Raw genomic sequence first — 21,886 nt, forward strand, 5'->3', positions numbered from 1 at the left:
CCATCCCCTGACTCCCCCTCAGGCCCTCCTTCCACTAAAACCGCAGGGGTTTCAGGAACGACCCAGAAAGCGACGCCACCTCCGAAGAAGGGGCCTGTTACGCTTGGCCAGTGAAATGAGCGCCTGGAAAGGGGGGTGGCATCACCCCTTTCTTGAAGAGGCTCAGGGACACCACAGAAGTAAAAGGCAGCAGCCCTGGTCCCCAGTGTGAGGAAAAGACCAATAAGCTGGCATCACTGTCTGCCACTCAATCTGACTTCACAGAAGCCACCAGGGGCCATTTCTGGGTGGGGGAAGAGGCAGGTGGGAAAAGCCAAGTGTGGTGGGCCTCAGCCAGAGCCCAGGCTTAGTGGCACCTGAAGCCAGCCCTGGTGGCACCTGGGGGAGGGTGTGCACCAGACGTCCCCGCCTCTCTGGAGCTGGCCTGAGGATCTGAAGATCTCAGTGATGCGCGTCCTACTGCATCGGGCTCCGAGCCCTGCACAGATGGTGCGCAGAGCCCCGCACACAGCCAGCCAGGAAGACAGGGCGGGGAGGCGGGGACCGCTGCACCGTGCACACTTTATAAAATGGGGCCTGGTGCGGTGGCTCATGCCTATGATTCCAGCATTTTGGGAGGCCAAGGCGGGTGGATCACTTGAGGTCAGGAGTTCGAGACCAGCCTGACCAGTATGGTGAATCCCCTTCTCTGCTAAAAATATAAAAATTAGCTGAGCGTGGTGACAGGCACCTGTAATCCCAGCTACTTGGGAGGCTGAGGCAGGAGAATCGCTTGAACTCGGGAGGCAGAGGTTGCAGTGAGCTGAGATTGTGCAATTGCACTCCAGCCTGGGTGACAGAGCGAGACTTTGTCTCAAAAAAAAGAAAAAAAAATGGACGTTGTGCCAGTTGTCTGGAGTGAATGTCCCCTGGCTGCCCCATCACGTCGGTGGAGAGCAGAGAGCCAGGCCCTGGGCTGGCAGGACACCCCCTCCTGTCCTGGGGGATTGAGAGCTGTGGGTGGAGGGCTGCCTGGCAGCAGGGCCTCTGAGCTGGCTGGAGGTGTTTGTTAATCCTGAGCTCCGGGGCTGGGGCCTCTCCGCTGAGCCTGCGCCTGCATGTGAACGTCTGTTTTCAGCCCTGTCTGTCCTGGCCTAACTCCTTCCCCATCTGGGTGTGACGCCGCCGCACTCCCCTGGGCATGTGGGTGTAACAAGTCCAAACCTTCCGTGGGAGTCGGGCAGGCTCGGCCCCGCCCTCGGGGCTGCGCCCTTTCCTCCCAGACTGGTTGTGCAGGAGCAGGCGTGAGTGTGGTCGTTGTGGGTGCATGCGCGGCCCGGCCGCCCGCTGCCTCACCTGCAAGGAGGGGCCTCCCAGAAACTCCCTTCCCCAGTACCCAGCCGCCCCACCTCACCAGACTTAGCTGACCAGCCAGCAAGGACGCCCGCTGCCTCCCACCTGCCCTCCTGCCCTCCTTCGCCAGCCAAGCCCAGCCTGAGCCAGCACCTGCCTTTCCGACCATGTTCAAGGGGCTGAGCAAAGGCTCCCAGGGGAAGGGGTCCCCCAAGGGCTCCCCAGCCAAGGGGTCCCCCAAAGGCTCCCCCAGCAAGCACAGCCGGTGAGTGGGGCTGGGGAATGGGGAGCCGGGGAGCTGGGGTGGGGTTGGTGCCAGGCCCAGGTCCTTGAGCCACCTGGCGGCAGCGGCGGCCCAGAGCCCAGGACCAGCCCCGTGCTGGCATTTGGTGTCCCGAGGCCAAAGGGCCCATGGGTGGACGCTCTCCCGGCCTCGGGAGCCGCAGGCCTAGGCTGAACTTCAGCCCTGGCAGGAGGCAGGGGATGGCCTGGGGCTCCCCACATCCTCTAAGGGGGCCTGCGGGCCACGGATTGAGGCTGCTCAGCGGGAGAAGTGCTGGACAGGAGCCTGCACCGATGCCCTCCTCTGCCAGAGGCTGGGAGATGGGAGACCCTGGCTGTCTGACTGCAGCTCTGCCCCAAGGCTCTACTTGACTGGGATGACCCCTGGGGCCTCGATGCATGAGGACTGAGGGGGTGGGATGGGGTCCCTGGGGTAGGGACGCAGGGGCTGTGCTGCCTCCTGCCTAAGCCACAGCCCTCCCCAGAGTTCTCACACAGGGCCTTGCTGTATTGAAGAGTTAGGGGTTCAGTGGCTCATGCCTATAATCCCTGAACTTCAGGAGGCCAATGCAGGAGGATTCCTTGAGCCCAGGAGTTCGAGACCAGCCTGGGCAACATAGGGAGATCTTGTTTCTATAAAAAACTAAAAATAAAAAATAGCCAGGCATGGTGGCTCATGCCTATTGCTTGAGCCCAGGAGTCTGAGGCTGCAGTGAGCCATGATCACACCACTGTGCTCCCGCCTGCCTGGGTGACAGAGTGAGACTCTGCTTTAAAAAAAAAAAAAAAAAAAGCCTGGTGCTATGGCTCACGCCTGTAATCCTACCACTCTGGGAGGCCGAGGCAGGTGGATCACTTGAGCCCAGGAGTTTGAGACCAGCCTGGGAAACATGACGAAACCCTGTCTCTACAAAAAATACAAAAATTAACTGGATGTAGTGGTGCGTGCCTGTAGTCAGAGCTACTTGGGAGGCTGAGGTGAGAGGATCACTTGAGCCCGGGAAGTCGAGGCTGCAGTGAGCCGTGATCACTCCACTGCACTCTAGCCTGGGTGACACAGGAAGACCCTGTCTGTTAAAACAAAACAAAACAAAATAGAGCTGGGGCTTCCTTTGCCGGGGGGTGTGGTGCAGGGGGCACTGGGCCTCCCTTGGACCACCCGGCTCTCTGGGGCCCAGCCCCGGCTCTCTGTGAATGTGCTGGGCTGCATTCTTGCCACTTACTGACTTCAGCTCCTCTGCAGAGGAGGCAGCAGCCCGCCTGGGCCCAGGGTGTTGAGATAAGCACAGGGATGAAAGGCTGGTGTGGGAGTGGGGGTGCCCATTACCCCGATAAGGATCAAGGCACCAACAGACACCAAGGCTGGGCGTCTGGGCGGACGGGAAAGACAGTGGTTAAGACTCTCGGCTAACACTCTCGCTGAGTGACCTGTCCTCCCTGGGGTGCCTGAGCCCCACCCAGGGTGGAGTGTGCAGCTCCCTGTGGGAGCAGCCATCCCAGGAGGCGGGACCTGAGCAGGAGTGCCCGGGGCCCAGCACCTGCAGCTCCCACTGTCCAGGCAGGCTTCCCAGCAGTGTGCTCCTGGCCTGGGGCAGCGTGGTCCTCAGGGCCCTGTTGGCTCTGGTTGCAGCCCCCTCACCTCACGTGCGATCCACTCGTTTGACACGAACTTAGTGAGCACTTACTCCACACCAGGACTGTTCTAGGCACTGGAGATGTCTCTGTAGACAGAACCAACAGGCCCCTGCCTTCAAGGCACTAGCCCTCTAGTGGGATATAAACTAACACGTGCTGGGTGCCAACCCTGCACCAGGCCTGCACTGGATGTTTCAGATGGATAAATTCAATTAATGCTCACAATAGCCCTAAGGCATAGATATTTTTATTAAAATCCCGCTTTACAAGTGAGGAACCTCAGGCACAGAGAGGTTGAGTAACTTGCCCAAGGTCACACAGCATTAATGATGGAGCAAGATGAAACCCGGCTGTCTTGGCCACAGAGTTCTTCCAGACTGCTGTGCCTTCACCAGCACTGCCCCTTTGCCTGGGGTGGCCCATCCTTTGACTCAGTTCAAGGCTTCCCCTGCCCCAGGATAATGATCCCCCATAAGGCACTGTGCTCATGAGGCTTGGACCACTCTGCCCTCTTTTAGGTCTGCTTGACCTCGTGAACTCCAAAGAGTGAGTGCGTGCACACAGCAGGTGCTCTATGGAGGCTGCAGGGCGAATGCACAGAAAAAGTCCTGGGGTGGAAGCAAGGCTTCCTCTCCGTCCCTGACCGTGTGACTCAGAGCAAGTCAGGGCCCAATCTGGGCTTTGAACCCTCAACTCTGGAGAATGTGACGGTGCCCAGCAGTCTCTTGCGCCTGCCCCCCCACCCGGCTCCGACAGTGTGAGGCTCCTCTAGACAGGCACTGGAGCCTCCACTCTGGCAAAGCCCCCCGGGGTGGGGGAGGTATGGGGATCACAGGGCTGGAGTGGGAGGAGGTGGGGGTGGAGGACATGCTGCTGCCTCCCTGCCCCAGCCAGCCCAACTGCCCCTCCCAGGGCCCGGCCCAGCTCGCTCAGGTACTAGTGGCTGAGCCGGTGATTCACTGACTCAGGGAGGGAAGCGGCAGGCAGCTGGGTGAGGTCGGGGACTCACTGCCAGCACAGCTGGCTGAGACTGGGACACTGAGGCCGCCTGCCCTCCAGCACCACACAGACCTGAGACCCTCACCTTTGACCCTTCATGTGGGCAGTGCTGACACCCCCAACCAGGACTAGCTCACAGAGCCTCCTGCAGAGAGAAACCCCAGAGTCAGGGCAGTGAGCTAGGCTGTGGGGGCAGGGAGGGAGGGCAGGGGATGCCACCTGGGTGGGGCATAGAGGGGCCTCATCCACCAAGCTGCCCACTGTCCTCTCCACCCACCAGGGCTGCCACTCAGGAGCTGGCCCTGCTCATCTCCCGCATGCAAGCCAACGCCGACCAGGTGGAGCGGGACATCCTGGAGACGCAGAAGAGGCTGCAGCAGGTGAGGCCCAGGCAGCAGTTGGCAGGGCGTGGGCAGGCTGGGTGGCATGGGAGGCCCATCAGCAGGACTGGCACTCCCTGAGTGTCCCCTGGTGATGGCGAAGATGGGACAGATGACCTTTGTCCTGCACCGCCCATCCCCTAACACGGTGGGAGAGAGGACTCGGCTTCCTTCTTTGCTGGGCTCCCCTGTGTCCTTGTCCCCTGCCTCACGGACGTCCTGGGCCTGACCCTGTGCCTGGCGTGGGCCTCAAGGTTGGCCAGCATAGCTAGGGTCCCAGAGGTGGGGCTCAGGCCCACAGTGATGGGGCAGCAGGGGTGTGGGGGCTCTGGGCCCTGGCGAGTCTGCCCATCCCCTGCCCACAGGACCGGCTGAACAGTGAGCAGAGCCAGGCCCTGCAGCACCAGCAGGAGACGGGCCGCAGCCTGAAGGAGGCCGAGGTGCTGCTCAAGGATCTCTTCCTGGACGTGGACAAGGCCCGGCGGCTCAAGCATCCGCAGGCTGAGGAGATCGAGAAGGAGTGAGTGGGGCTGCGGCAGGGCTGGGGGTCCCTGGGGGAGGCCCAGGCCCAGCCCTGACCTGCCGGCCACCTTCTTGACAGCATCAAGCAGCTGCACGACCGGGTGACCCAGGAGTGTGCGGAGTACCGTGCCCTGTACGAGAAGATGGCGCTGCCCCCCGACGTGGGACCCAGGGTCGACTGGGCACGTGTGCTGGAGCAGAAACAGGTCAGGAGCTCAAAGTCACACCCCAGTGTGATCAGAGGGCGATACGGAACTGCATTTAATCCAGGGTCTGACTGTAGGCTTGAACCTGGGGTGGCTCAGGGGTCTAGGCAGGGAGACAGCAGAGCAGACAGTGCAATCAGGGAAGACTTCCTGCAGGAAGAGGCACATGAAGAAACCTCAGAGGGGTGAGAAGGCTCAGTTGGGTCAGGGTGAAGTAGTGAGGAGAGGAGACCATTCCAGAAAGAAGGAGCAAAGGCTCCTGCCAGGAGGAAGCCTGGGGTTTGACGGGAAGTGGGGATTTCTGGGCAGGTGGGCAGAGCCAGGTCATGGGGCATTCTGATCCCTGGGTGAGGAATTGTGCTTTGATGCCACACAGAAGGGGTGTCATGATGACAATAGAGGGACAATGGGGAAGGGCCCGGGTGGAGCAGGGCGTGCTGAGGGCCCTAGAGCTTGGCTGGAGGTGTCCAGGCAGGAAGCACTGAGGCTGGGTCACAGACAAGGCAGGATGGAGCTAGGAGACTTTGCAGAGGCTGAGCCCAGCATCTGGGAACCAGTGGGACTCAGGCCACTGCAGAATGGCCTCGCCCCTGGGTGAGCTGCAGGGCATGCACCCGGGCTGCTCCCACGCTGGTCCACGCTCTGCCCAAATGACCAAGTCCGCTTCTCCGGGTGGGAGGCCTGTGGGGTTCTCTGGCTCCCCACCGCGGTCCTGTGGGGACTGAGCCGCCGGCTGTCCTGCAGAAGCAGGTCTGCGCCGGCCAGTACGGGCCGGGCATGGCGGAGCTGGAGCAGCAGATCGCCGAGCACAACATACTGCAGAAGGAGATCGAGGCCTACGGGCAGCAGCTGCGGAGCCTTGTGGGGCCGGTGGGTGAGCTGGGAGCATGTCACATCCCGGGCCAGCCCCAGCCCCTGTTTCTCCAGTCAGAGCCAGAGCTAGATCGGCTGGACCCTGGGGATAGGGGTAGGTGGGGTATGGCTGCCCAGATATTAGGGGGCCATCTCCCTGCACCCCACCTCTTATGGGGTTGTTTCTCCCCTTGGTCGAGGCAGGATGCAGCCACCATCCGGAGCCAATACCGAGACCTACTGGTGAGCAGGCGGGAGGGTCGGACCGGGTGGCTGCGGATGGGTGTGGGTGGCCGCCCGGACCCTGCACGGGGCCAGTGTTCCTGAGCGCGGCCCAACGGCGTCTTTTGCCCCCTACTTTCTCTCTCCCCACCCTGCTGCTGGCGGCGGGTCCTGAGCACAGAAGGCGGCGTCGTGGCGCGGGCAGAGCCTGGGCAGCCTGTACACTCATCTGCAGGGCTGCACGCGGCAGCTGAACGTCCTGGCGGAGCAGCAGCGCCGCATCCTGCAGCAGGACTGGAGTGACCTCATGGCCGACCCCGCGGGCGTGCGGCGGGAGTACGAGGTTGGCGGGGAGAGGTTGGGGCTGGGTGGGGGCGGCCAGGACCATCCTGGTCCTCACCGCCGCTCGCCACCCGACTCGCCCCCAGCACTTCAAGCAGCACGAGCTGCTGAGCCAGGAGCAGAGCGTGAACCAGCTGGAGGATGACGGCGAGCGCATGGTGGAGCTGCGGCACCCCGCGGTGGGGCCCATCCAGGTGCGCTGGGGGCAGGGCGAGAGTGAGAAGGGACGTGGTGGGCAGGGCAGCGGGGGAGGTGGGGCGGACGTGGGGTGGGGGCGGAGCGTGGTCCGAGGGCTTCGTGCTGCCGTCCCCAGGCCCACCAGGAGGCCCTGAAGATAGAGTGGCAGAACTTCCTGAACCTGTGCATCTGCCAGGAGACCCAGCTGCAGCACGTGGAGGACTACCGCCGGGTGAGCCCTCGGGCAGGCCGCAGGGGCGGCAGGGGCGGGAGCCAGGTGTGGTGGCTCACACAGGAGAGGCACCGCACCTCTCAACTAGACAGAGCTGGCAGGGCGCGGTGGCTCACACCTGTAATCCCAGCACTTTGGGAGGCCGAGGCTGTGGTGGCTCACTTGAGGTCAGGAGTTCGAGATCAGCCTGGCCAACATGGTGAAACCCCATCTCTACTAAAAATACAAAAATTAGCCAGACGTGGTGGCAGGCGCCTGTAATCCCAGCTACTCAGGAGGCTGAGGCAGGAGAATCGCTTGAACTCAGGAGGTGGAGGTTGCAGTGAGCCGAGATTGGTCCACTGCACTCCAGCCTGGGTGACAGAGAGAGACTCCACCTCAAAAATAAAATAGAGCTGTGTGGTTGCTACTTGGTCCCAGAGGGAAAGTAAAGGCATGGGCACATTCTCAACAGGGTGAAGCGGTTCCCAGGGGGGTGAAAATTGTTTCTTAATGGCAGAAAAATATCTTAACTCTTATTATGCATGAAGTACAAATTCACAAACAGCATGTCTGTGGTATTAAAATTTCATGGGGGCCAGGTGTGGTGGCTCACACCTGTAATCCCAGCACTTTGGGAGACCAAGCCAGGAGAATTGCTTGACCCCAGTAGTTCCAGACCCGCCTGGGCAACATAGCGAGACCCTGTCTCTATACGAATAGATAAATCTCTATCAAAATAGATAAATAAATACATAAATAAATAAAATTTTATGGGGATGAGGTGGGGAGAAATTAAAGAAAATATTTCTTAAAAGCCTCTTTAGGAGAACAATAATGAAAAATGGGGGTGAGAAAACAATATAATATACAACTGGGATTTGGGGACAGATAATGTTTCATACATTTTCCTATAGAACCAGAAGACTGTGATCACACACATTGACCATAGTTCCATTAAAGCACCTGGGATGCTTCTTTAAAGCACAGCTCTTCTCCGGGGCTGGGACAAGTGCAGCCCCAATACCCTCTGTCCCAGCAAGAAAGACTTCAGGTGCTAGAGGGAGGCAGGTGTCAGTGCCCTTCATTTGTGCGGGAAGGATGAAGACCAAGTTTTTTTTTTTTTTTTTTTTTTTTTTTTTTTGAGACGGAGTCTTGCTCTGTCGCCCAGGTGGGAGTGCAGTGGCACAATCTTGGCTCACTGCAAGCTCCACCTCCCGGGTTCATGCCATTCTCCTGCCTCAGCCTCCTGTGTAGCTGGGACTACAGGCGCCCACCACCGCACCTGGCTAATTTTTTGTATTTTTAGTAGAGACGGGGTTTCACCGTGTTAGCCAGGATGGTCTCGATCTCCTGACCTCATGATCCGCCCGTCTCGGCCTCCCAAAGTGCTGGGATTACAGGCGTGAGCCACCGCGCCCAGCCAAGATCAAGTGTTTTATGACCCACTTATAAAAATTAAGTTCAGGCCGGGCGCGGTGGCTCAAGCCTGTAATCCCAGCACTTTGGGAGGCTGAGACGGGCGGATCACGAGGTCTGGAGATCGAGACCATCCTGGCTAACACGGTGAAACCCCGTCTCTACTAAAAAAAATACAAAAAAACTAGCCGGGCATGGTGGCGGGCGCCTGTAGTCCCAGCTACTCGGGAGGCTGAGGCAGGAGAATGGCGGGAACCCGGGAGGCAGAGCTTGCAGTGAGCCGAGATCCGGCCACTGCGCTCCAGCCTGGGCGACAGAGCGAGACTCCGTCTCAAAAAAAAAAAAAATTAAGTTCAGTGCACGAGTAAGACCCCATCTGCAAGAGCACAACAGTGATCAAAGGTCCTGCCGCCTGGGTAAGGAAAAAAAAGACCGACCAGAGTAGGGGAGAGTAACGGTTTAGGTTTAGCTGGTTTGTTTATCTGGTTTAGGTTTATCTGGTTCGTGTTTAGCTGGTTTAGGTTTAGCTGGTTTGTTTAGGTAGTTTGTGTTTAGCTGGTTTAGATTTAGCGATTTAGCTGGTTTAAGTTTAGCTGGTTTAGGTTTACCTGGTTTATGTTTTTCTGGTTTAGGTTTAGCTGATTTGTGTTTAGTTGGTTTAAGTTTAGCTGGCTTAGGGCATGATCTTGGCTCACAGCAGCCTCCTGGGTTCAAGTGATTTTCATGCCTCTGCCTCCCGGATTACAGGTGCCCGCCACCATGCCAGGCTAATTTTTGTATTTTTAGTAGAGATGGGGTTTCACCATGTTGGCCAGGCTGGTCTTGAACTCCTGCCTTCAGGTGATGTGCCTGCCTCAGCCTCCCGAAGTGCTGGGATTACAGGCATGAGCCACCACGCCCGGCCCAGAGTCCCTTTCTTCTGTCTCGTGCCCCTCAGAGTTCTGTTCTAGCACAGTAGTATCTGCGAGCATCACCTGGGGCCTGTGGGAGGCAGGCATGCGGGGCCCACCTGCACATCGGATCCAGCAGGTTTACTTTACTGGTTTAGTTTAGTTTACTGATTTAGTTTAGCTGGTTCACATTTATCTGGTTTAGGTTTAGCTGGTTTGTGTTTAGCTGGTTTAGGTTTAGCTGGTTTGTGTTTAGCTGGTTTAGGTTTAGCTGGCTTAGGTTCAGCTGGTTGGTAGGGTCAGTGGGCAGCAGGTTGCCCCAGGCTCTGCCCTTGACCACCCAGCGAACTCAGTTCCAGGAAGAGGCCGACTCGGTCAGCCAGACCCTGACGAAGCTCAACTCTAACTTGGATGCCAAGTACAGCCCTGCACCTGGGGGCCCCCCTGGCGCCCCCACAGAGCTGCTGCAACAGCTGGAGGTGAGACAACCCCACCAGGCCATCTGCACCCCACTTCTGGGAATTGGTCCTGTCCATCTTTCTGGGCCTCACCCCTTCTGCCTCGGTACCTAGTCCTATCCCAGGCCCTGGCCTGGGTGCTGGCGGGGGGTCTGCTCTAGCAGGAGGCTGGCCAGGTACCAGCAATCCCCTCCCTGGATGTCAGTTTCCTCATTTGCAGTGGGACAAGGGCAGCCTGGGAGAGCTCTGAGGCTCCTCTAGCTTCTGCTCGGAGGCCTGGGTGGTGCTGTGCCATCCCCCTCCCTGCAACTAGCAGATCCCAGGATCCTAGGCCCCCAGAGAGGGGCTCCTTTTACTTTGCTGACTTAGAGACCCCTGCCTTCATGAAGGCCAGCCTCTGGTCCTTTGGAAGGACAGGTATGGTGTGGCCAGCCCCCAGTGCAGCCTGGCCTGAGTCCCCACTGCCTGGGCCCCTGGCAGGCAGAGGAGAAACAGCTGGCCATCACTGAGAGAGCCACTGGGGACCTGCAGCGGCGAAGCCGGGATGTGGCCCCTCTGCCACAGCGAAGAAACCCACCTCAGCAGCCCCTGCACGTGGACAGCATCTGCGACTGGGACTCCGGAGAGGTGTGAACTCCCCCACCTCACCCCTGCCGCCATCCAGCCCCTCCCAGCCCATCCCTTGCCCCTGCCCAAGCCCATCCCTGCTCCATCCCCTGCTGTCTCCTGCTCCCATGTCTGCCCTACTCCTTCCCTTGACCCAGACCCTCCTCTCTCCAAGTCCTGTCCTGCCTCTTTCCTACCCCAGCACCTCCCACCCTACTCTTGTCCCTGTTCCAGCTGCTGTCCCCATTTGTCTCTATCCCCAGCCCCTACTCTGCCCTAGCCTTGGCCCCCTGCCCCGCCCCAGCCTTGGCCCCCTGCCCCTGAGCCGGCAGGAGCCACTCCCTTTCTGTGCCCCCAGGTGCAGCTGCTGCGGGGTGAGCGGTATAAGCTGATAGATAACACTGACCCACACACCTGGGTCGTGCAGGGCCCTGGTGGGGAGACCAAGCGTGCTCCCGCCGCCTGCTTCTGCATCCCAGCACCTGACCCTGACTCCGTGGCCAGGGCCTCCCGGTAGGTCTGTGTAGGGTTACTCAGGGGCAGGCTGTGGGCAGAGCAGGCTGGCCCTATGCTGTCCAAGGCCATGGCCCGGCAGACCCCTGCTCAAAGGCCGGCCTTCACCTGCAGCTGCGTCTACTGGGGCTGGGGAGGGAGAGAGGCAGAGTGGGGACCTCCTTATCCGACCCCCTCTTCGTTCTAGGCTGGCCTCGGAGCTGCAGGCCCTGAAGCAGAAATTGGCCACAGTCCAGAGCCGCCTGAAGGCCAGCGCTGCAGAGTCTGTTCGGCCCAGCCAGCAGGGTACCCAGGGCGGCCCGGGGAGGGGTGGCTGTGGGGCTGGAGGGAGTAGATTCCAACTTCCGACTGGTCTGTGATGGGCAGGGGTCGCCTTGCGTTAGGGACCACCACTCTGGGGATTTCTTCTCTGGGGTGGCCCTGCCATCCCCTCCACCCTACCCTGACAGGATCCTCTGTGGGCACCTGGTGGGGGCACCCATGTGGCAGTCAGGAGATAGGCCCTGGGCCCTCACCAGCACCTCTGCCCCCAGCTCCATCTGGCTCGGCCCCAGCCAACCCACAGGCCCAGAAGCTCCTGACACAGATGACCCGGCTGGATGGGGACCTGGGACAGATAGAAAAGCAGCTGCTGGCCTGGGCACGGGCCCCGCTGAGCCGCACCACACCCCTGGAGGACCTGAAGGGCCGCATCCACAGCCACGAGGTGGGTGAGCGGCGGGCAGGGGCAGCTGGGATGGAAAGCGGCCTGGCCCAGATGCTCACACTTGAGGGAGGGGAGGCAAGTGCAGGAGCAGCGGCTGGGATGGAGGTGGAGAAGGGAGTGGACGGACCTGGGCTCAAACAAGCTGGTTCCCCTCCTGGCTCCTCCACTGACCAGCTCCGTGATCTTGGACTACATCATTCTCTGGGCCTTGGTTTCCTCATCCCTGAAGCAGATATTATAATGCCCAGCTCACCGGATCATTCAGGAAGGTTTCAGTAGGGCCCAATGTCATCACCCCCAGGAAGTGTTCTGGCGAAGCTCCTGAAATAGCAAGGGAGCCTGGAGAATCTTAGGAAGAGACGTCCCCTGGCTGCAAGGGGGAGCCTTCCTGGGGAGGTTGCAGCGTTGTGTAAACTCCTTACCCAAGAACAGCAAGCTGTCTGCCACGTGGACTCAACACTCCCGGAAGTGCTCAAAGTGAAACCCACACCGGGCCACAGTCTGGGTTATCCTTCCAAACCAGTTTCTTTTCTTTTCTTGAGACAAAGTCTCTCTCCATCACCCAGGCTGGCACGATCTCAGCTCACTGCAACCTCTGCCTCCCAGGTTCAAGCCATTCTCCTGCCTCAGCCTCCCGAGTAGCTGGGATTACAGGTGCCCACCACCACGCCCAACTAATTTTTGTATTTTTAGTAGAGATGGGGTTTCACCATGTTGGCCAGGCTGGTCTCGAACTCCTGAGCTCAAGTGATCCACCCACCTCGGCCTCCCAAAGTGCTAGGATTGCAGGTGTGAGCCACTGTGCCTGGTCTGTTTTTTTTTTTTTTGAGATGGGGTCTCACTCTGTCACCCAAGCTGGAGTGCAGTGGTGCGCAGTGGTATAATCTCAGCTCACTGCAACCTCTACCTCCCAGGCTTGAGTGATCCTCCCACCTCAGCCTCTCGAGTAGTTGGGACCGCAGGCGCAACACTGAGCCTAGCTAATTTTTTTTGGTAGGGATGGGGTTTTGCCATGTTGCCCAGGCTGGTCTCAAACTCCTGAGCTCAAGTCATCCTCCCACCTTGGCCTCCCAAAGTGCTAGGATTACAGGCATGAGCTCAGGCCAGAGAACTGGGTTCAGTCCTGGCCCCACTCGTTCCTCTGTGGATGACCTGGGGCAGATCATGCCTCCATGGGCGCAGAGTTAGGGTATCCTGGTAGAAGAGTCAGGTGGAACCCACCTGCCCAGAGATCCCTGACCCCGCCCCTCTTTAGGGCACAGCCCAGCGTCTGCAGAGCCTGGGAGCAGAGAAGGAGACAGCCCAGAAGGAGTGTGAGACGTTTCTATCCACGCGGCCCGTGGGCCCCGCTGCCCTGCAGCTGCCCGTGGCCCTCAACAGCGTGAAGAACAAGTTCAGTGATGTGCAGGTTCTGTGCAGCCTCTACGGGGAGAAGTGAGTGCTCTGGGGTCAGGGCAGCCAGGCAGGGCAGCAGCGTGTGGCCCAGGGAGTGTCTGAGTCTTGCCTCCTCTGTGGCAGAGCCAAGGCTGCCCTGGGTCTGGAGCAGCAGATCCAGGATGCTGACAGGGTCATCCGAGGCTTTGAGGCCACCCTGGTGCAGGAGGCCCCCATCCCTGCCGAACCGGGTGCTCTGCAGGAGAGGGTCAGCGAGCTGCAGGTAAGGGACCAGCCAGGGCCTCCTGGTGGCAGAGGGACTCAGCATTCAGGGGAGGGTGGGGTGGACACGGTATCTCCCCAGCCACGAGGGTGCACAGCTGCATCCCCTCCTCCCACAGCGCCAGCGGAGGGAGCTGCTGGAACAGCAGGCCTGCGTGCTGGGGCTGCACCGCGCGCTGAAGACCTCGGAGCACGCATGCGCCGCGCTGCAGAACAACTTCCAGGAGTTCTGCCAAGACCTGCCTCACCAGCAGCGCCAGGTGCGAGCCCTCACCGACCGCTACCACGCTGCAGGGGACCAGCTGGACCTGCGGTGAGCGACTGGGTCCTCGGGGCACAGCGTGTGGGCTGGTGCAGAGGCAGGTGTTGCTGCCTACAAGCTGTGTGATCCTGGGCTAGTGACTGCACTTCTCTGAAGCTGTTTCCTCACCTCTAAAATGAGATAACAACAGCGCTTATCTCCCAGGGTGGTGCCTGGTGGAGACCGTCCCATGTCTGAATTCCCAGGGTCAGGGAGTGGGGATCTGCACAGCAGGTCACTCGGGCCTCCTGACCTGCCCCCAGGAGGAGGCTCCCACCAGCCTCCCTGTGCACCTGCCCCTGTCCCCGGAGGGCAGGTCTCATCTCTGTTCTGGGCCTCGTCCTCCTGCAGGGAGAAGATGGTGCAGGATGCCGCCCTCACTTATCAGCAGTTCAAGAACTGCAAGGATAACCTGAGCTCCTGGCTGGAGCACCTGCCCCACAGCCAGGTGCGGCCCAGCGACGGCCCCAGCCAGATCGCCTACAAGCTGCAGGCACAGAAGGTGAGGCTGAGGCAGGGACAGCTGCCTGTGCCCATGTCGTCCCCTAGTGGCCAAAGCTCAGAAGAGCTCTAAGGGGCTTCAAAGCCCAGGGCACGGAGGCCTTGGGCCCCTTCCCTGGCCTCCAGCTGAAATGCTCCACTTTGCCCACAGACGGGGCCAGCACATCTCTGGCCTGACTGGGGCAATGGGATTTACAAGCTCAGGCCACAGAGCCCTGAGGGTTCCAGTCACTACTGCATTTTCCTCATCAAGCCCCTGCCATGTACCAGGCAATGGGTTCACTGGGGTACAACCCTGCACCCAGGCAGCTCCCAGTCTAGTGGGGGAGGTCTGTGATGCTGATAAGCATTGGTGGGAGAAGTCAGCGTGCTGTGGGTGCCCCCAGGCTGGACACCCATGCGGGTCAGGGTCGGTGGTGTGGGAGGAAGCAAGTGTAGTGGGGGGAAGGATGAAATGTCCCATGCAGAGGGCATGGCAGTCAGGGGAAAGGAGGGGACTCAGGGGCGAGGACGACCAGCTGGGCAGACCACACAGGCCCTTCCGGCACGGGATCCAGGCTGCGCTCTCTCCTGCGGCCCCTAGAAGCTGCTGCGGAGGGGATGCTTCCAGGCCAGTGTTTAGAAGCTGGCTCTGGCTGCCGAGTAGAGAATGACTAAAAGGGTGGGAATGAAGACATGGAGGACCACAAGGAGCCAGGGTGGAAATCCAGTTGAGAGAGAGTGGTGGCCTGGCCGGGGAAGGGACCATAGCACAGGGCGAGGTGGGCAGGTCTGAGATGGAGATGGCAGAATTAGGTGGACTTGGTGACTGCTTGAAGGAGACAGTGAGTGAGACAGATGGGGCCCGGTGGTACCCAGGGTTCTGTTGGGGACAACTGGGAAGAGGGGGCACCTCCACCTGAGGCAGGAACACAGGGAACAGAGCATATTTGGGGAGAGGAATGGGGCCGGCTGGGTCATGCTGAAATGAGGTGGCCAGGACAGCCAAGGGCAGCGGGGAGGTGGAGGTAGGCATATGGGAGGGAACTGGGGCTGGGGGTTCCCCTAGGAGATCATGAGAGCAAAGATGGGTCTGGGACTGCCAGAAAATGAGAATTTCTGGGGAGACAGTAGGGAGGTGACATTGGGAAGGGGGCCTGGGACAGAGATTCTCAGCCCTGGCTGCAAACTAGAATCTCCCAGGGAGCTTTTAAAACATCCCCAGGCCAGGACCCCTCCCCAGACCAAATAAATTGTATTATTGTGGTCAGAGCATCAGTATATTAAGTTCCCAGGTGAATAAAAGTGGGCATCCCGGGTTGAGAACTTTCCAATTGGAGCCATCTTTCTGGATGAGCTGTAGCAGCATCACCTGGAGACTTGTCAGAAATGTGAATTCTCAGGGCCACCCGGACCTGCTGGATCTGATGTGCAGGTGGGCCCCGCATGCCTGCCTCCCATAGGTCCCAGGTGATGCTCACAGATACTACTGTGCTAAAACGGAATTCTGAGGGGCACGAGGCCGAAGAAAGGGACTCTGGGCCGGGCGCGGTGGCTCATGCCTATAATCCCAGCACTTTGGGAGGCTGAGGCAGGCAGATCACCTGAGGTCAGGAGTTCGAGACCAGCCTGGCCAACATGGTGAAACCCCGTCTCTACTAAAAATACAAAAATTAGCCTGGCATGGTGGCAGGCACCTGTAATCCCAGCTATTCGGGAGGCTGAGGCATGAAAATCACTTGAACCCAGGAGGCTGCAGTGAGCCAAGATCACGCACTCCAACCTGGGTGACAGAGCAAGACTTGGGAAAGAAGAAAGAGAGAAAGAGAAGAAACAAACAAAAAGAAAGAGAAGAAAAGAAAAGAAAAGATTCTGCCAAGGTGCCTTGGAAAGGAAGGAGGAAAAGCAGAGAGAATGATGTCAGGGAAAGGAGGGAGTCTGGCCCAGGTCTCCCTCCCTGCCCTTTCTGTCCCTGGGAGGCAGCGCTGGCTGACTGTGGCCCTGGAGGCACTGGCTAGAGGAGAGTCAGGGTGAGTGGAATTTCCTGGCCTCCTGACTCTGGGTTCCTCCCTGGCAGAGACTGATGCAGGAGATCCAGAGCCGAGAGCGGGACAGGGCCATGGCATCCCGCCTCTCCCAGGCCCTGCAGGCGGCGCTCCAGGTAAGCAGCTTGCCTTCAGCTTGCCCCTCTCCATGCATCACCCTTGTCCCTCTTCCAGCCCTATCCCCCACACCCAGCTTCCCCCACTGGCTGCCAGCCTGCTGTCCTTTTCTCCCTGCTCAGGACTATGAGCTGCAGGCAGACACCTACCGCTGCTCTCTGGAGCCCACCCTGGCAGTGTCAGCCCCCAAGAGACCCCGAGTGGCTCCTCTGCAGGAGAGCATCCATGCCCAGGTGAGATGGGACCTGGCAGGGCTCAGTGGACCTTGGCACCAGCTCTGCAGGCTCCAAGGCAGGAGCTGACTCTGCCCTTCCCCTCTCCCTCTGCCCTCTCCAGGAGAAGAACCTTGCAAAGGCCTGTACTGAGGTTGCAGCAGCCCAGCAGCAGATTCTTCAGCAGTTGGAGTTTGCTAGAAAAATACTGGAGAAGGTACACAGACAACACCTACACCTTTCCCACAACAGCCAGGAATAACCAGGAATGCCCACTCCATTCCCAAAATGCCAGGCTCTCACCCTGGTAGTCTCCCTTCCTCCTCTCCCTCCTGCCTGCAGCCCCTGGGCAGCCCTGGCTGCTGGAGAGGGGCGCAGCTTCCGGCCACCCAGTTTTCTCTCCAGCAGCTCTTACAGGCTGGTGTCCATCCCAGGGTTAGGCCCTGGAGATGGCATTCAGTGTGGTCACAGCTTGGCCACTGGGTGTCCTCCAATGGGACAGGACCTCTAACCCCAGAGAGCAGAGAAAATCTCCATAGAGCCTTCAGCCTTAGCCACCTGGTTCTCCACCCTCGAGCCAGAACTTCTCCAGGCCTCCTGGTGACTTACCAGCTTTTCTGTTACCCTCGGCCACAGTCAGTGTCCCTGGATGGAAGGGGAAAGGGGAGAAGTTCTGGAGGGACAGGGAGAATCTGTCCTGTTTGCATTTTTTTTTTTTTTTTTTGAGATGGAGTCTCACTCTATCACCAAGGCTGGAGTGCAATGGCACAGTCTCAGCTCGCTGCAACCTCCACCTCCCTGGTTCAAGCAATTCTTCTGCCTTGGCCTCCTGAGTAACTGGGATTACAGCATGCGTCACCACACCCAGCTAATTTTTTGTATTTTTAGTAGAGATGGGGTTTCACTATGTTGGTCAGGCTGGTCTCGAACTCCTGACCTCAGGTGATCCGCCCACCTTGGCCTCCCAAAGTGTTGGGATTACAGGCATCAGCCATCGCACCTGGCCCCTATTTGCGCTTTCTAACGCAAACCAGGCCTGCACACTGCCTTGGGTCCTAAAATCGTTGCACTGACTGGGTCTTCTCAAAATCCTATATCCAAGCATCTTAGGTCTTCAGCTCCACCTCTGAGGACCCACTAGGGAAAGAGGGAGGGGTCTTTCATCTCAAGAAAAACATGGAGCTCTTATCTCCACCACCCACCCCTGTGCTCTACCCTTCCTCCTCTCTGCAGAAGGAGCTCAGTGAGGACATCCGAGGGACCCACGATGCAAAGCAGGGCTCCGAGAGCCCTGCCCAAGCAGGGAGAGAGTCAGAGGCCCTGAAGGCCCAGCTGGAAGAGGAGAGGAAGCTGGTGGCCCAAGTGCAGGGTGAGCTGGAGGCGCAGAGGAGCCAGCTGCTGCAGCTGAGGACCCAGCGGCCCTTGGAGAGGCTGGAGGAGAAGGAAGTGGTGGAGTTCTACCGGGACCCCCAGCTGGAGGGCAGCCTGTCCAGGGTGAAGGCCCAGGTAGAGGAGGAGAGCAAGCGGCGGGCTGGCTTGCAGGCAGACCTGGAAGTGGCAGCCCAGAAGGTCGTGCAACTGGAGAGCAAGAGGAAGACCATGCAGCCTCATCTGCTGACCAAGGAGGTCACCCAGGTAGAGAGGGACCCCGGCCTGGACAGCCAGGCGGCCCAGCTCAGGATCCAGATCCAGCAGCTCCGCAGGGAGGATGCCGTCATCTCAGCCCGGCTGGAAGGGCTGAAGAAGGAGCTACTGGCCCTTGAGAAGAGGGAGGTGGACGTGAAGGAGAAGGTCGTGGTGAAAGAAGTGGTCAAGGTGGAGAAGAATCTGGAAATGGTCAAGGCCGCCCAGGCTCTGAGGCTGCAGATTGAGGAGGATGCTGCACGGAGGAAGCAGGCAGAGGAGGCTGTGACCAAGCTACAGGCTCGCATCGGGGACCTGGAGCGGGCTATCAGCTCGGTGGAGCCCAAGGTCATCGTGAAGGAGGTGAAGAAGGTGGAGCAGGACCCAGGGCTCCTCCAGGAGTCCTCCAGGCTGAGGAGCCTTCTCGAGGAGGAGAGGAGCAAGAACGTGACACTGGCCAGGGAGCTGAGCGACCTGCACAGCAAGTACAGCATGGTGGAGAAGCAGAGGCCCAAAGTGCAGCTCCAGGAGCGTGTCCACGAGATCTTCCAGGTGGATCCGGAGACAGAGCAGGAGATCACTCGGCTCAAGGCCAAGCTGCAAGAGATGGCGGGCAAGAGGAGCGGTGTGGAGAAGGAGGTGGAGAAGCTGCTGCCCGACCTAGAGGTCCTGCGGGCCCAGAAGCCCACGGTGGAGTACAAGGAGGTGACCCAGGAGGTGGTGAGGCACGAGAAGAGCCCCGAGGTGCTGCGCGAGATCGACCGCCTGAAGGCTCAGCTCAATGAGCTCGTCAACAGCCACGGGCGCTCCCAGGAGCAGCTCATTCGCCTGCAGGGTGAGCGCGATGAGTGGAGGCGCGAGCGGGCCAAGGTGGAGACCAGGACGGTGAGCAAGGAGGTGGTGCGCCACGAGAAGGATCCGGTGCTGGAGAAGGAAGCAGAGCGGCTCCGCCAGGAGGTGCGGGAGGCTGCCCAGAAGAGACGGGCCGCGGAGGACGCGGTGCACGAGCTGCAGAGCAAAAGCCTGCTGCTGGAGAGGAGGAAGCCCGAGGAGAAGGTGGTGGTGCAGGAGGTCGTGGTCACCCAGAAGGACCCGAAGCTGCGCGAGGAGCATAGCCGGCTAAGCCGGAGCCTGGACGAGGAGGTGGGCCGGCGGCGCCAGTTGGAGCTTGAGGTGCAGCAGCTGCGGGCCAGCGTAGAGGAGCAGGAGGGCCTGCTCAGCTTCCAGGAGGACCGCAGCAAGAAGCTGGCCGTGGAGAGGGAGCTGCGGCAGCTGACCTTGAGGATCCAGGAGCTCGAGAAGCGGCCTCCCACGGTGCAGGAGAAGATCATCATGGAGGAAGTGGTCAAGCTGGAGAAGGACCCGGACCTGGAGAAATCCACGGAAGCCCTGCGGCGGGACCTGGACCAGGAGAAGGCCCAGGTGACGGAGCTGCATCGGGAGTGCAAGAACCTGCAGGTCCAGATTGACGTTCTCCAGAAAGCCAAATCGCAGGAGAAGACCATCTACAAGGAAGTGATCCGGGTGCAGAAGGACCGCGTGCTGGAGGATGAGCGGGCCCGCTTGTGGGAGATGCTCACCAGGGAGCGCACTGCCCGGCAGGCCAGGGAGGAGGAGGCGCGGCGCCTGCGGGAGCGCATTGACCGGGCCGAGAGGCTGGGGAGGACCTGGTCCCGGGAGGAGGCTGAACTGCAGAGGGCCCGGGACCAGGCAGACCAGGAGCGTGGGCGGCTGCAGCAGGAGCTGCGGGCTCTGGAGAGGCAGAAGCAGCAGCAGACACTGCAGCTGCAGGAGGAGTCGAAGCTGCTTAGCCAGAAGACAGAGAGCGAGCGGCAGAAGGCGGCCCAGCGCGGCCAGGAGCTCTCACAGCTCGAGGCGGCCATCCTCCGCGAGAAGGACCAGATCTATGAGAAGGAGCGGACCCTCCGGGACCTCCACGCCAAGGTGAGCCGGGAGGAGCTCAGCCAGGAGACCCAGACGCGAGAGACCAACCTTTCCACCAAGATCTCCATCCTGGAACCCGAGACAGGGAAGGACATGTCCCCGTACGAGGCCTACAAGAGAGGCATCATCGACAGAGGCCAGTACCTACAGCTGCAGGAGCTCGAGTGCGACTGGGAGGAGGTCACCACCTCGGGGCCCTGTGGGGAGGAGTCTGTGCTCCTGGACCGCAAAAGCGGGAAGCAGTACTCCATCGAGGCGGCCCTTCGCTGCCGGCGCATCTCTAAGGAGGAGTACCATCTGTACAAGGATGGCCACCTGCCCATCTCTGAGTTCGCATTGCTTGTGGCTGGGGAGACCAAGCCAAGCTCCTCGCTCTCCATCGGCTCTATCATTTCCAAGTCCCCCCTTGCCTCCCCGGTCCCCCAGAGCACCAGTTTCTTCTCTCCCGGCTTCTCTCTCGGGCTCGGTGATGACAGCTTCCCTATCGCCGGAATCTATGACACAACCACAGACAACAAGTGCAGCATCAAGACGGCCGTGGCCAAGAACATGCTGGACCCCATCACCGGGCAGAAGCTACTGGAGGCCCAGGCGGCCACAGGGGGCATCGTGGACCTGCTCAGCCGTGAGCGCTACTCTGTGCACAAGGCCATGGAGAGGGGCCTGATCGAGAACACCTCCACACAGAGGCTGCTCAACGCCCAGAAGGCCTTCACTGGCATCGAGGACCCTGTCACCAAGAAGAGGCTGTCGGTGGGCGAGGCTGTCCAGAAGGGCTGGATGCCCCGGGAGAGTGTGCTTCCACACCTGCAGGTGCAGCACCTGACCGGGGGGCTCATCGACCCCAAGAGGACAGGCCGCATCCCCATCCAGCAGGCCCTCCTCTCCGGGATGATCAGCGAGGAGCTGGCCCAGCTCCTGCGGGACGAGTCCAGCTACGAGAAGGATTTGACAGACCCCATCTCCAAGGAACGGCTGAGCTACAAGGAGGCCATGGGCCGCTGCCGCAAAGACCCCCTGAGTGGCCTGATGCTCCTGCCAGCAGCACTGGAGGGGTACCGCTGCTACCGCTCCGCGTCGCCCACCGTCCCGCGCTCCCTGCGCTGACACAGGCCAAACAGCCAGTAGGGAAGTGTGTGTGTTGGGGCAGGTAGGATACGTACACCTCTTGCCCCAGAGCAGCCTCATCCCAGGCAGTGGGTCTTCCCCCTGTCCGACCACTGTTTTATTATTTTACTAACTTGGTGTTGGGCTCCCTCCCCTAACCTTGGTGCCTGATCAATCCCCAGACCAGGACAGCAGCCACTCAGTTCTTCCTCCACCTCCAGCCAGTGATCCCAATAAACAAATTCTCTCTCCCTGTGCCATGTGGTGTCCCATTCGTTCACATTTGAGAGCACAGGATCCAGGTGTCTGGGAGATGAGTGCAGGGACAGCATTGCTCAAGTCCTTCCCTGGGCGGACATGCTCAATTTGCCTGCCTAGGAAATGGGCATCCTCAGAGATTATGGTTTAAAATCCCTAAAGGAAGCTGGGCACGGTGGCTCACACCTGTAATCCCAGCACTTAGGGAGGCCAAGGCAGGTGGATCACAAGGTCAGGAATTCGAGGACAACTTGACCAACATGGTAAAACCCCATCTCTACTAAAATACAAAATTTAGCTGGGTGTGGTGGTGCGTGCCTGCAATCCCCACTACTCAGGAGGCTGAGGCAGGAGAATTGCTTGAACCTGGGAGGCGGAGGTTGCAGTGAGC

The 21,886-nt window shown here is 59.8% G+C and overlaps 2 protein-coding genes across 3 annotated transcripts in view; one reads left to right on the plus strand and one right to left on the minus strand.

The window, feature by feature from the left end:
• UBALD2 (UBA like domain containing 2) overlaps nt 1-21,886 on the minus strand; it is a 468,792-nt gene that overhangs the window by 254,340 nt on the left and 192,566 nt on the right. Inside the window, exon 1 of one of the 2 annotated variants that reach the window (XM_050764498.1) lies at nt 3,245-3,248. The exons of the other annotated variant lie outside the window; for it this stretch is intronic. The gene's annotated coding sequence lies outside the window, so the exon portion shown is untranslated. Of the gene's footprint in view, nt 1-3,244; nt 3,249-21,886 lie in introns of those variants that run through there. 2 annotated transcript variants of the gene reach the window in all.
• On the plus strand, nt 1,252-21,495 carry EVPL (envoplakin). Its single transcript, XM_050764517.1, has 22 exons — nt 1,252-1,597; nt 4,529-4,628; nt 4,994-5,148; nt 5,230-5,356; nt 6,101-6,226; nt 6,413-6,451; nt 6,612-6,773; nt 6,859-6,966; nt 7,086-7,181; nt 9,823-9,948; nt 10,408-10,554; nt 10,892-11,046; nt 11,234-11,331; nt 11,580-11,752; nt 13,008-13,186; nt 13,271-13,409; nt 13,528-13,721; nt 14,061-14,211; nt 16,267-16,350; nt 16,474-16,584; nt 16,688-16,780; nt 17,797-21,495. Exons 1-22 carry the CDS (start codon nt 1,500-1,502, stop codon nt 21,235-21,237), a joined length of 6,102 nt encoding a protein of 2,033 aa, XP_050620474.1. The 5' UTR covers nt 1,252-1,499; the 3' UTR covers nt 21,238-21,495.

Source organism: Macaca thibetana, chromosome 16 (assembly GCF_024542745.1).
Source record: "Macaca thibetana thibetana isolate TM-01 chromosome 16, ASM2454274v1, whole genome shotgun sequence".
Taxonomy (NCBI): Eukaryota; Metazoa; Chordata; class Mammalia; order Primates; family Cercopithecidae; genus Macaca; species Macaca thibetana.

Coding starts and splice junctions, on each gene's coding strand:
- EVPL (XM_050764517.1), top strand. CDS start 1,500: ATGTTCAAGGGGCTGAGCAAAGGCTCCCAGGGGAAGGGGTCCCCCAAG. Junction 6,774..6,858: donor GCGTGCGGCGGGAGTACGAG/GTTGGCGGGGAG, acceptor ACTCGCCCCCAG/CACTTCAAGCAGCACGAGCT. Junction 13,187..13,270: donor TGCAGCCTCTACGGGGAGAA/GTGAGTGCTCTG, acceptor CCTCTGTGGCAG/AGCCAAGGCTGCCCTGGGTC.